The following is a 14707-nucleotide window of genomic DNA, read 5'->3' as shown; positions in this document are numbered from 1 at the left end:
ACAGAGTTGTTTCTTTTAAGAGTTGGTGTGTGCTTGTTGTGTTTTTCCCTTCACAGCTTTATTTTTAAGGAACCTCAGAAATAAGGACACAAACAACGCTCACAGCATCAGAACAGCAGTGAGTTTATCCTGAGCTGCCCTACAGCAGAATTACTATGCACAATACCAGAACACACACACAAATGTGTATTATCATTTAATTAATTTGATCATCCCCTCCCAGCATGCACGGTTACCAGGGCAGCAAACAATGCACTCATGCCATCAGGTCCGTGGCATGACATTCTGCTCCCCGTTCAACCGGCTTACATGAAATCTCCTGGCTCTCACCCTCCACCTTGCGCTCTGTCACAACAGAGAAAAACACAGAGTATAGGAAATCAGGCTCGCGGCCAACTCCCAGCCGCGCCGCTGGCAAAGACTCCAGTCTGATTGGAGCTGCACCAGAAGGAGGATGAGGCTCTAATGCCGCCGTAAAGCAGAGTGAGAAACAGCTAGGGAGGCTGCCGGATGACCCCAGATAAATCGCCATCCTTTCAAAAATAGATAAGGTCAAACTCTGTCAACCCATGGCCCACCTCGTGAGATGGCTGCTAAATGTGTCTGTACACCAGGTTGTGCACCAACCATTAAAACATCCTCCAGAGGCTGAAGTGTGTGCTGTTTTATCGCCTCACTGAGGCACTCTATTAACCAGCTGAAGCCACTAATTGGTTAGATCATCTGATGTGGGCTGTGACTCAATCTGAGGAGTGAGAAACAGACAGATATCCCTGCTCCTGCTGCATGAGGGGATCAGAGGAGTTCATACTAATCTTTCTCTGATGTCTCAAACACACACTGACCTCATCGTTATGTCATGTGCTCTCCTGACAGGCGACAGGAAGTGATAAACACCCGCTTTCTCTGTGTGTGAATTATCTCCTGATTTCATCCCATTCACATATTTCTAAAAGCGTCAGGCAGAGAGACGCAGAGAGGAGATGACATGCAGCAGGGATTCAAACCGATGACACTGCAAAGACATTGCGTGCATCGAGCCCGCCCGGTGAGCCGTAACATGTTTTTTTTTTTTTTTCAGAGTCACAGATGTCGAGATAAAACGAGGATGGGTTGAGTGACACGCACCTGCCACCAGGAGCTGTGCAGGTCGGCAAACATCAGTTCAATGACATCCCCTGCATGAATGCTTAGTGGGGGCCCGCAGTGGGGGCAGGGGACGCCACTGTAGTCTTTGATCACAACCATCCTCGGTAAACCTAGCAGACAGGGAACAGAAATGTAAATTTACCCACATTATTCAGAGGCATACATTAGAAAGTTTATACTCTAAAAATTTAAAATACTGTGAACAAATTTCAAGTGACATAGGAAATAAGACCTAGGAAATTTAAAAGGCAGTTGTCTTACAGAGTGTCATTTAGCTCTGATATTGGCTAAAGTAAGGTACATTGTTCATCAACAACATAAAGAAAGGTATCAAGTGTCATTTTTGTTTTTTTAATAAATCAGAATAAGGCTAATAATAAGACACCTAAACTATAAAAAAAACATTACAACTTGAAGAATCAGATTCACCAAAAAGACTGAATCATCTGCATGCAATTAGTTAAATTTGGCTATATGGCTTCCGTCTGGGAGCTCCCTGCCTTTGCCTTCATGGATTGCCAAAACTTGAGGCGGGAAGAGCACATATCCCCTCTCTTTAATGAAAAACATCAATCAACCTTTACTACAAGTAGCATTAATTTCAAATATTTGCTCAAGCTGTCAAAAAAACACTAACAGGTCTCAACCTGCTATTGTTTTTATACTCCAAGGCAGGGAGAGCAACAGAAAAGACAACTATGGGTGCAGAACAGAGTGAGCATCAGTTGAAATACATGTGACACTGGTAAAATCAAAAAGTACATTAGAAGGGGCTTGGGTCAACATGGGATGTAAAGACATGGCAGGAAGAGCATCAACAAAGGATACCACTGGTACAGAAAAGAGTGGAGTTCAGTGATGATACATATTATACTGGTAAAATCAGACACAGTGTAAAAGGAGATGTGGTAGACGAGGTGGATTGCAAAGTTAAGGCAAGGAGAGCAACAGGAAAGTGACTAGGGGTACAGAACAGAGTAAGCATCAGGGAGATACATATGACACTGGTAAAATTAGGCACAGCATTGAGGAAGGGACTGGAGAAGAAGGGGGTAGTAAAGCCAAGGCAGGTAGAGCATCAGCAAAGAACACCAGGAGTAAAGAACAGAGTGAGCACAAGCATTGGTACCTATGGCACAGGAAAAATCAGATGCAGTGTGAAAGTTGGGACTGGATGGAGGTGGGTTGTAAGGCCAAGGTGGGGAGAGCATCAGCTAGGATGAAAATGGGGACAGAAAAAACTGAGCAACAGTGAGACACATATTTTATTGATAGAATCAGACACAACCCAAAAGAAGAGGCAGAATACAAGGTCGGTTGTTATGCTAAGGTAGGGGGAGCAGCAGCAAAGACAACTATGGGTACTGAAAAGAATGAGCATCATTTTAAACAACAAACGACACTAGCATAATCAAACACAGCATGAAAGAAGGGAATGGGGCAGAGGAAGCCAAGGCAGGAAGAACATCAGCAAAGAGTACTTGGAGTAAAGAGCAAAGTGGGCGCAAGTTTTGATGCTTATGACACCTGAAAAATCAGACGTGGTGTTTGAGAAAAGACTGGGCTGTAAGGACGTAGGTTGTAAAGCCAAGGCAGGGAGAGCAACAGCAAAGATGACCAGAGGTACAGAACAGAGTGAGCGTCAATGATAATACATATGATCACAGTGAAATTGGACACAGCATAATATAAGAAGCAGTGTAAAAAATGGGTTGTAAAACTAAGGCATGGAGAGCAACAGCAAAGACAACTATGGGTAAAGAAAAGAATAAGCATCATTTAAAATACAAATGACACTAGTATAATCAGACACAGCATGAAAGAAGGGACTGGGAAAGAGTTGGGGTTATACAGCCAAGGCAGGGAGAGCATCAGCAAAGAACACCAGGGATAAGAACAAAGTGAGCATGAGTTTTGATACTTATGACACTGGCAAAATCAGACGTTTTGTTAAAGAAGGGACAGTGTGGAGGTGGGTTGTAAAGCCAAGGTAGGGGGAGCAACAGTTTATGCTTCATTTCTGCAAGTTGTTAAGTTGCTCTTTTTGTTTAAGTAAACAAAATAACAGTAGTCTAGGGTTGGGATGTCATTGTGCAAAAGGCACAGGCTAATCTTTCCAAACACAATATCAAAACTTTGTTTCTCTTCTCTGTATTCCTGAGGCTAATGATGTATATGAAACAGCTCTGTTACCATCATCGCCCTGCAGCTTTGAACACAAGCCGACACTCTTTATAACTGAAGTCTAAATCACCTGAAACGCTGCAATCCTTAAAAAAAAAAAAAAAAAAAAAAAACGCAGCGGCTGACTCCTGCAGGAAATTCATCTCCTCAATTCCTGCGCCGAGCAGCTCCAATCTTTCCTCAACGTGCCAGACAAATACAGCCACAAGCATCGGGCTAAGGCTAAGACTAAACACCCCTGCCAACTTAAGAGACACAGCCACTTACTCTCTCCAGACTCACACATCCAGCTCCCTCAGACACTTCTCCCCTCCAGCCATGTCTCCCCCGCAAAACCAGCCCGGAGGACGCTATTAGCTGGAGGTGACCTTAGATGAATGGAATATCTCACACTCATGTTTTTAATAAGAACAATAAGCATGGATGTCTTTCTCATAAAGCCCTTCATGAAAATTGATTTATCACAAAGGCAAAGCTCAGTGGTTGAAGCCGAGGCATATAGACTGCTGGAAGTGTTTTTTTCTGCCGGCAGAAAATTTCTCCTGCCGCGGCCCTCTTAATGATTCCACCCACTCCAATTCATCTCAATGCCGTCTCGGGTCCCAGCATCACTGCATGGGGGTGAGGAAAGGACCTTTTATGCTTTAGTTAAAGAATCCTCCTGCATCCTATTATTCGCTGGTTATTCTTACTCAAATTTATTTGTAAAGAAGAAACTTTTGTTGCTTGTTTCCTCTTTTCCGAGCCTGCGTGTGAGCTGGAGAGATTCCTGTCAGTGCTTTTCAAAGCAAACGTCTTCAGGGGGAGAAAAAAAAAGTTGAGTAATATTTGATCAAAAAAGTGAGTGGGATATGTGCGATAACATCTGAGGGTTTGCTTTAAACCAGCATCTATCTCCTCCAGGTTTCTCTCTGGCCTCTGACTAACTGTAGCCTTTTCATCCCCGCAGTGTTTCTGTTTTGTTCCACAAGCGAGATGAAAGCAGCTTAAGAGGGACCACGTAAAGCCCTCAGCAGGTTCACAGAAGTGGCCAAGCGGTCGAGCCATACTGACCTGGGTGCGCTGGTGGTGTACTTTCCTGTGGATGGAAAGAAAAAGTAAGTACAGAGGAAAGAAAAACAACGATGAAGGATGAAGAATTAGACGATCATACTCCTCCTGGTGCAGGTTCAGCCTGACCTTATGAATGAGTCATACTCTTTATTCAATTATCTGTGAGCTTCATACTCTCTTTAGACTGGCTGTCCAAACAATTTCAAAGTGTAACCAAAGAGGAGGAAACTCAAAGTGTTTCAGCCCACCAGGTATCGTTCCCACTGCTCTGAGAATTATTATCCTAAAACAGCACAGAGGGGATTCACGAAGCCTGAAATCTTTAAGTGTCGCTATGTGAGAGGAATATCTGTACGGTGGTCCAAGAACAATCCCTGGTAACTTTCTTCACATGTGAAACTTTGCTGGGACAGAGCTCAAAGCTCCTGAGAGAAATTCGAAATAGCTTCTGAAGCAAGCGTGAATCAGTACTCCTGACAAATTGAATATTAAAGAGGGGGATTTTCAAACCTCTATATATTCATATGTTGCTGAAAACCCTGAATCTGTCTTTAAACTGACCAAAATGCTACGTTCTGAAAAACAGCACCAGGATTGCTAAAATTATGAGGTCATCAAATAAGAGTCTTTTAGCTGGTTTATGGCATGTTGGAGGTGCAGGCCTCAAACACCAACCCCTGTCTGCCCATAGCACTGCCCTGAAAAGGCCAGGACAGAGCTGGACAATCAGAAGAAATAAAATACCCCTCTTTAAAGGCAATTTCTTTTTATTTTCAATCATTACTTTTAATGCTTGAAACTGTTTGGGTGGCGAAGATGTTGCCTGTTTAAACACATTTTTTATACATTTCTAAAGCTGACAATTTACAGTTAATGACTCATCAGTGAATTGGGTCCTTAAACAAAAGTTCTTGGGTTGGGACAGTCAAAGAGAAGTTATTTTCTGTCTTTTTTTTAAGTTTAGAGTCATATTGGCAAGGGAAAAAACTCAGAATTGTTTTCTTAGAGATTTGACTTACCTGCCCTATTTGACTGTTTTCAAAAAGTATGTTTCTACGTATATTTTTTAAATCTAAAATAAATATATATATAATTTTTATTAAATCTTTTTTTTATTTCCAATAAAATTAAAAACACAATAAACAATTTTTCTCCACAGGGGTCACCAAAATCAACACTTACATAAAGTTTCTCACTGTAGCTTTAAATGCAAACACATCTAAATAAACTTTTCTCAAATTATGTAATGACTCAATCAAGTTTGGCAAGGGAATAACTGAACTTATTAAAAGTTATTTTCTGTCTTTTTTTTCTTTTCTTTTCTTTTTAACTTAAGAGTCAAAACAGAAGAGGGGAAAACAACTAAGAATTGTTTATTTGAATTTATCGTAAGAAAAAAAATGTCAAGATTTCACTTTCTTGACAGCCTAATTTGACTGTTTCAAAACAATACATATATATTTATTTATTCATTTATTTATTTATTGTTTTAACAATGACATTAAAATACATAATACCAATTTCCTCCACAGAGATCACCAAAGTCAACACTTATGTAAAGTTTTTTTTACTGTAGCTTTAAATGCAAACACATCTAAATTAATATTTCTCAAATTATGCAATGACTCAAGTTAAGCAAGGAGGTAACTAAACTTTGTCAAAGGGGGGAGTTATTTTCTGTTTTTTTCTTTTCTTTCCTTTTTTAACTGTAGATTCAAAACAGAAAAGGGAAAAAAAAATCTGAATCTTTTTTTTTTTCTTTTTTTTCCGGGGATTTGACTTTAATGTTAGAAAAAAAAAAGTCAAAAAAATTAAGATATTTAGAAAAAATTACAACAGTTTCCCTCCCTTGATGGCCCTATTTGACTGTTTCAATATATATACAGTCATTATTATTTTATTTTTTGTAATAACATCAAAAACCCAATATACTAGTTTCCTGCACAGGGATCACCAAAATCAACACTTGTGCAAAGTTTCTCACTGTAGCTTTAATAAATATTTCTCAAATTATTTAATGACTCAACAAAGTTTAGCAAGGGCAAAACTGAACTAATTTAAACAACATTTACAGCTGTTTATCATTTATTATTTATATAGCATCATTGGGAAAGTAAAGCTTATTTATTGTTAAGCATGTTTTTAGCAGCAGTTTACTGTACCAAACCTTTATTTAAAAAAATTATCTACCATCATGACATTATTTTTTTCAGAGCTTTGGTGGATTTTTGAATCCAAGTGAAATTTATTGTAAAATGATAAATGTTTGAGACCTTACACAGTCTAGTTTATTAAGTCCCACACTCTCACTGCTGAGGAGTGCTCTTGTTCTCTGATGAGAAACACTTTGGACACCAACCACTCCACGCTGAGCTCAAACTGCTCACCGGCAGCACCAGCTGTTGACATACGGGTTGATTTGGGTAACAAAACCTCCGTCTGGAGTTGAGTGGGTTGAAGTGTGCAGCTTGACACTGCTGTCTAAGTCAAAGACAGGAAGCGGTGCAGGTCTTACCTTGGGCTTGGGCTTGGCAGGATCTGCAGTCAGGTGAGAGACAGACACAGTGAGAGGAATACGATATGAGTGTGTGGTGGCTTTCCGACATACAACCTCAGCTGTCAACCTCTGCTGGCCTTCATCACGCCTCAGAATGCTTAAAGACCGCCATGCATATGCTAAGGAGGCTTGTCAAAGACTAGAGCTATGTGTGTGTGGGTGTGGGTGTGTGACTTTACATTAAGACACAACAGCTGCCGAACATGTGACATGCTCATCAATTCACTGCTTTAATTCTAAAAAAGAAAGTTTATATTAAAGAAAAAATAATTTGCAAGTTTAATTTCATCTAAGAGGTGGGTTTAAGAGCCTCTTCATCAACATAAATATTTATACCATGTGTCACAGTATACCAGCTGTTTGGGATCCTACATACAGTGCCTAAATGTAGGGAAGTCTACCACCAGGGAGAAATGAATGTGCTCAGTAAATTTCATCCCAATCTGCCTTTTAGATTTTGATATTTTCTGGGTAGCTCTGCCCTAATGGTGGCGCTAGAGGAAAGGTCAGAAAAAAATTAAGAAATATTCCATACAGGGTATAAATATTCACAGCAAACATGGTGGAAAGTGTGCCCTCTTGAGATTACTTGTTAGAGGAAAGCAGAGAAATGCCTGAGCCTCACCCGTCCTCCCGCAGAGTCCCAGCCGACCCAGACACTCCTTATGAGCCCCCAGCCCGCATTTCAGACAGAGATAACCCTGGTTAAAGATGCCCCTGGACACAATAAACCACAGGATGTATTGCATGTATAACAGCTTCCTTATGAGAAATACCTTGACATTTTGAATTTCCAGGCATCTGTCCAAGTCTCAAGATAAGAAAAATGACACGAGGGATGACCTTCAGTTTTTCATAAGCATAGAAATGAAGCTGTCTGCCAGAAAGTGAGACGGCTAACAGTTTATAACAATTAATCTTAGTGTTAATGAGGCATTTCCTCTTCAGTCAATTCTTTTTTCTGACAGAGACATATGAAAACTTTTTCCACAGAGACTCAAAACAAAAGCAGAAAACTCACCTGAGGAGGAGGTGACAGAAACTACAGGAAGTGATCCTCTCAAAGGTGTGCATCTTGAACTGATGTGAGTTGTGGTTGGCTTTCTCCGGTCGGATGTTTGATCTGAAAGGATATGTTATTTATTCAAAGTCGTTGCTAAATAAATGTCAACAAAAAGCTAATGTAACCTTCTCTCATAGGCTGGAAGAAACGCATAAATCGAAGAATTAGCAGCTGTTAATCTCAACATATTATTGCCTACGCTAACTAGTTTCTGTTATCCACCTGTAGTTTGTTTGTTTGTTTGTTGTCAATCCAACAGCATGAGTCGTCATTTGCTTCAGTCGCAGGTATGGCCTGAGATTTGTGCCACTAGAAACTGGATTTGATTTATCATCTTTAATTTGAAAAGCAAGAGCTAAAGATGCTATGAGGAGGATTTGTTTTGATTGCTCTGCCTCACCACCTTCTGGTCTGGAGTCTCCTCACACCGTCGTACATTTGTATGTAGCTTAGTAGCTGTTTATATTTAGCGCAGCTAGCAGCCCGGTGCTCTGAGACATGTCTGTAATGTGTAACGTTAGTAAATCCTGGTTATGTCCTGCCAGTCATCTACCAATCAGAGCTGACGTAACCTCACTCTTCATTTTATTGATAGACTCTCAAGTTTGAACAGACCACTGCAGAATAACTGCTGACTGTGGGTTGGAATCAACATTAGCACAAACAGTTTAGCCCTTTTAACCTTTAGCTCGTGCTCTATCTCTCTCCTGTTTCTCTTTCTTCTGCTCTTCTGTCCTTTTTCTGCCTGACAGTTAGGCTCCAGTGTCCACCATCACTACAAAATTAGCCACAGAAATCGTTTTTGTCTCTCTACTAAACTTCGTCAGCTGGCGTCGTGTTGTCATAGAGACCTAGACCTAAAGCAAATGGTTTATTTTCTGCAGATTTTCAAAGAGGATGTGTAAATAAACGTGATGTTGACGGCAGTCTATAGTTAAGCCTGATCCCATTTGCGTTTCCACAGCAAACTGTGCCCTCTCGTGGTGGGTGGCGAGTAAGCCAGATGCTGATTGCTGCAGCTGCTAAACAATAGCGTGACACCGTAGCAGCGCGACACAGTTTACCCCGCAAATAAATCTAACACAGAAGAAAAACACAACACACAATCAACGGTCTGAAGTGTTGTAGCTCCACCTTTTGGCACCCATACGAAAGGGTCCCTAGAGTGGGACGGCTTGTCTTGGTTATTTGGGGATCTGTCCCGGGATAAGTCAGTGGAAACGCCACAAAATGCGCGCCGAACCAGTCTGCTTGGTGAAAACGCGGCTTAACAAAATCATCAGTCTTTCCCGGCATTTTTCGGCATGTTGATGATGCACCCTTGGGATCTTGACAGTCTGACGATAACGCCACTTTTTGCATCTTTTAAAAGACAAACGGTTTGTAAATGCCAGTCATTTAAAAATAAGTTTGTTTTGAACCTGAGAGTTAACGGTGAAATGTGTTGTTGTTCAGAGCAGGAAGGGCCAGTTGTAGCTGAACAATGTGTCGGAAGGAAAATTAAACAGTGTGTGGTAAATAAAATTAACCTTTACATTACAATTCAGCTTTAATTCTTCACAATTTCTTTATCAACAGAAGAAAAGCTTTGTAACGCTTTGTATTAAGGTCCTGTAATAAGCATTAATAAGACCTTTGTAAGTACTTATAAGATGCTTATTAACATTATTATTTGTTTATAAGACTATATAACTGCTTAATTAGTGTTTAATAAGGTCATTGTAATAATTAATACAAGACAACTTAATCTTTAAGCTATATGGAACCTAACCCTAACCCTCTTTATTTTTTGTTATTGATTATTAAGCAGTTATATAGTTATATAAACAAATAATAATGTGAATAAGCATCTTACAAGTACTTACAAAGGTCTTATTAATGCTTATTACAGGACCTTCATATAAAGCGATAGCCTTTCTTCCTTTGCATAAAAACAACCTTTAAATAATTTGTTTACCTGGCAGCAATGAAGGCATTATTTCCTCAACTACATTTCTGTATACATGAGGAGGACTCAATCCACCCCGACAAATCCAGTCTGAGCTGCAAGTGTTCAAATACGAAGGGAAAAAACACGCAGAGCCGAAAAATAAGCAGCCCTCTCTCTGAAACATGAACAAACAAATTGTGACAGAAAAACGCCGTTTTGTGCTGAACACACCATCCAGAGGCCTCTTAAAGTGAGTGCTCCCATAAGTGAGTCCTTCATCAGGAGCCCAGGTACAATTTTCACATTCTGAATGGGCCCCTTCTGGTGTCATTACCCAATGCACAGAGGCGCACAGAGCTGTTTTCAGACACAAACCTTTTACCTGTGTGGGAAGAAATAACACTCCCAAGAAGGGTGTGAAAAGAGGCTGTTTCTTCTTTAAATTTGGGAAATTACACACAAGGGTTTGAATGGGTGTCAAAGGCCCGGCTGTCACGGAGGTTTATTAACTCATACTTTAAGTAGACGTAAGAAAAAGAGCAGCTCGGTTTAATCTGCATGTCAAGAAGGAGCAGGAGAAAAGAAATGTTGTTCAGGGAGGCCGTATCAGGGAGTCAGCGTGTGTGTCGCGGATGTTTTCGGCAAACAAAAACAAAAGAAGCATTTGCTCAGTCAATCAGAGTGTAATGTCAAAACAAGACTGTATTTCCCACAAATCAGCACAACAAAGGACGGAGACGGAGAAAACCCCCCACTGTCGCAAAATAATACAAAGATGTACCTGCAGAAAGCGCTGATTTGAAGAAACACAGAGGCAGAGAGGCTTCTTTGTAGTTTCACAGCTCTTTGGCACAGTTTATGATTGTGTGGCTCCACGTGTGTGTATGTGTGTGTGTGTGTTATCATCCTGTTGTCAGCAGCATGTGCCTGATTACAGCAAAGGCCTGATCAAACAGTGCTCATGGAAGAGTCAACACCTCTCCCGGCCTTGGAATAACACGCATGCAAACAATGACAAATAAACATCACACACCAACAGACACGCACAAACATGCACAGGCTAATGCGAGTACACAGTTTGTTTTGTTCAGTGATACACACACTGCTTCTCTGCTCATGTGTGTGAATGTGTGTGTGTACTTACATGGCCATTTCAAACTGATCCAGCCACTTCTTCTTCAGCTCTCTGGTTTTGAAGAAGAGCTCAAAGCCGGTGTGCCCCTGCTGGTGTGTCACGTAAAACCCGTAGCACCACTACGGAGGTTTAGAGAAGACAAAAATCAACCTGCATGTTTTTATCACAGGGAGCTGCATATAGGGGCTGCACTGTTTACTGGCTCCTGTGTCACAGCACCTACACAAGGCTTGAGTCCATGTAACTACCTCTGAAGGTTACAGAGAGCCACATATATTCAAGGTTATATGAAAAAAAAACATTCAAGGATTATATGACGAGAAAGAAGAATGTTATAAAGCAAAGAATGAAAAACAGGACAAACCCTGTACGGTATTCTGCTTCCCATGTTCTAAACAATGTAAAGCAAAAATACTGGATGTTTAGACTGAGCATGTGCAGATTTTCAAACCTCTTATTTTAAGTAGATATGGTCTTATTATATAATTATAACAAGTAAGAACTAGAAAAGCCCTCAGAGAGCTCAGACCTCCACCAAGCATACTGCGTTTGTCACGCAACACTTGAGTCCGACTTTAATGTTATACTTCCTTTCAGCAAACTGTCTGCTACAATTAAAAATTATGATGACACAGTTCATATTTTATATTCCAGATCTTAATATCCAGAATATTGTCAGGATCTGGATCCTACTTTTACATCTGTCAGAAATTATGGTGACCTTATCTTAGTTATATACACATAGGGTGAAAACGGCCCTATCTCACAATGATAAAGAATCCTTTAAAAAATCCTGGATCCAGGTGGTGATCCGGATCACCTCCAAAATTTAATCACTTCTTCCTAATCCCATTTTGAACATTTCCTGAAAATTTCATCAAGATCTGGTCATTAGTTTTTGAGTTATGTTGTTCACAGATAAACAAACTCTCCCAAAAACATAACCTCCTTGGCGGAGGTAAAAATTTGCCAATTGAATAAGTAAAATTTGTAGAAAATACAAGTTACAAGTTACTTTGTTCTTGTTCCAGTGGCAGATTTTATTTACTTGTTACAGCAACTCAGACCTCATTTTTGTCTTTTAATAACTTCAAACAAGACATTTTTCTGGACTGGTCAGTTATCTGTGGCTCATTTCAAGTGTAACAAGACAATTTTTACTTAAAATAAGACAACAACACTTGATAAGATTTCACATTTTTGTCTCTTTTAAAATTTACTTTGATAGACTTGCTTTTATGTGATACCATCTTTTTGTCTTTTATCTTTCATCTCTTTAACTTCTTTCTTACCTTGGCTTTACTGTTTTATTTCTCGTTCATTATTTTATCATCACTCTTATTATTTCCTTGTTTTATTATTCTATTAACACATTTATTATTGTCTTTTTATACCTGCTGATCTATTCTCAACTCCTTTTATTGTCTTTTATTTTATTTTTTTCCTGTTGACTGATGTTTTGTAGCTCTTATCTTGGTCCTCGTGCTCTCATTTTTTATTGCATGGTTCTTGTATTGCCTGGGTTCATATGGGTTGAAGCTTTTTTCCCTGTTTGAAGCTTGTGTTTGTTTTTATGTTCTGGCTGTTAAAGCACTCAGTGAACTTCTGTTTTTAAAAAGTTCTATTTGAATAAAGTCATTACTATTATTACTATTATTATTATTATTATTATTGTTGTTGTTGTTGTTGTTGTTGTTGTTGTTATTAAAAATCCTGTTATTATTGTTGTAGTTGTTATTAATTAATTTCAATTTAATTGTTTAAATTAATATAATTTTTAAGTTATTTTTTAATTTCAATCAAGTTATTATTATCATTATTATTGTTGTTGTTGTTGTTGTTGTTGTTGTTGTTAAAAATCCTGTTATTATTGTTGTAGTTGTTATTATTAATTAATTTCAATTTAATTGTTTAAATTAATATAATTTTTAAGTTATTTTTTAATTTTAATCAAGTTATTATTATTATTATTATTATTATTATTATTATTATTATTATTATTTTAGTTAGTTTATTTACTTTTTTTATTATTATTTAGCTCAATTTATTATGATTATGATTATTATCGTTATTGTTGTTGTTGTTGTTGTTGTTATTATTATTATTATTATTATTATTATTATTATTATTATTATTATTATTATTATTTTATAATTATCTATATTGTTAGTTTATAAATTTCCATTAATTTAACAGGGTTTTTTTTTTAGTTTTTTTATTTTTATTTTTAATCAATTATTTATTATTATGATTATTATTATCATTATTAATATTTATACATTTTTGTTGTACTTGTTTCAATGACAACTAAAGTTCTTTTCTATTCTGTTTTTATCATTAATTTTATACGTGTCCTTCACCACTGCTGCCCCCTACAGGTGAAACCTGTAAGGGGCAACTTGAAAGGAACAACTTTACACCATTTCCCCAAACTTTCTGTTTTTTCACTGAGTCTATGTGAGATCTAAAACCCGGGAACCCGGTGGCGCTTACCCACCAGTGATTGGCCGGCCCTGCAGAGTCCTGAGTGTTTTCGAGCTCTGCTGAGTGTTAAATCATTGATGACTGTGTGGGTGCTCAGTGGCAGCGCATTCACACTCTGAAGTTTCATTTAGCAGAAAATGATATATGGCTATAAGCAGCCTTGGAGGACTGCACACATTCATCACTTGGTATTAGCATCTCTGTCCAAAGGTGTGTGTGTGTGTGTGTGTTCGTGTGTGTGTGTGTCTATAGGTGGATGTGGGTAAACAGCAGCGGATTCCTGAAAGTGAATGTCCTTATGAATCACATCGCAGATCAATTTTGGCACTTAATGTTCAGCACGAGCTTGTTAATTGGGGAAACTATGTAGAAGACACAAATAATCCCCCTAAAAAACACACATCACACTCACACACACACTCACACACACACACACACGCATCAGGATTCCACTGTAGAGTAAATGAGCTTGATAATGGAGTCCCTTTGATGAGAAAAAAAACTCCACAGAACCATTTCACTCTGGCAAGCTGTCAGTTTTACATTAGCAATCAGCACCAGAGTGAGAAGACACCATCTGTGAGCATACATCAACAAGACATCAACAAGTCCCCTCCACTACAGCGCGGCTGCAAGCGTTCCCACAAGGCGAAAAATAACATGCATGAAAGTGTGCGGGGTGACGAAAAGAGGGGAAGTCTTGCACGCTTCTCTATCAGGGTTTTTCTTTTTCTTTTTTTAAAAAAAGGAGAAAACACCACAGAGGAAGAGAACGTCTCTGCAGATAACTCTTATTAAGCAGCTGACATTTATGTGCGCAATAAAACCTGCAGCTGAAAAGCAACACAGCCGTAATCATAAACATTATTAAGGTTATTATAAAAGCGAGGTAGATACAAACATCGAGCTAATATTTCCACACGCGAATGCTAATAAAAAAGTGCTGCTTCCTTTTATTGGAATCCACAGAAACTCTTTGAGCAGACTGACCTTTTTGCACTCTCTGTCTGTCGTGGGGTTGTTTGTGATCTTGAAGTGGTTGAGGTCGAGAATGTCCTTCATCTCATAGCTGTACCCTCGCCTCTTGCAAACAATCACAGCCACATCGAATAAGAAGATGTGTCTGTGAAAAGAGACGGCAGAGTGTTACAG

General features: G+C 38.9%; 1 protein-coding gene across 3 annotated transcripts in view; it reads right to left on the bottom strand.

Moving 5' to 3' along the window:
• Positions 1-14707, bottom strand: part of LOC141804828 (guanine nucleotide exchange factor VAV3-like) — a 76581-nt gene that overhangs the window by 29738 nt on the left and 32136 nt on the right. For all 3 annotated transcript variants that reach the window (XM_074689457.1, XM_074689459.1, XM_074689458.1), the window contains exons 14-20: positions 14546-14678; positions 11081-11190; positions 7965-8066; positions 7569-7660; positions 6902-6924; positions 4387-4411; positions 1129-1259 (exon numbers count right to left, since the gene is read on the bottom strand). In XM_074689457.1, coding sequence (XP_074545558.1) covers positions 1129-1259; positions 4387-4411; positions 6902-6924; positions 7569-7660; positions 7965-8066; positions 11081-11190; positions 14546-14678 — 616 coding nt within the window. The remainder of the gene's footprint in view (positions 1-1128; positions 1260-4386; positions 4412-6901; positions 6925-7568; positions 7661-7964; positions 8067-11080; positions 11191-14545; positions 14679-14707) is intronic.

This window comes from Halichoeres trimaculatus, unplaced genomic scaffold (genome assembly GCF_033239565.1).
Source record: "Halichoeres trimaculatus isolate MK-OKI-2021-1 unplaced genomic scaffold, fHalTri1.1 fHalTri1_scaffold_15, whole genome shotgun sequence".
NCBI classification, from domain to species: domain Eukaryota; kingdom Metazoa; phylum Chordata; class Actinopteri; order Labriformes; family Labridae; genus Halichoeres; species Halichoeres trimaculatus.
The sequence above is the reverse complement of the archived record's forward strand: the minus strand, read 5'-3'. Positions and strand labels throughout refer to the sequence as shown.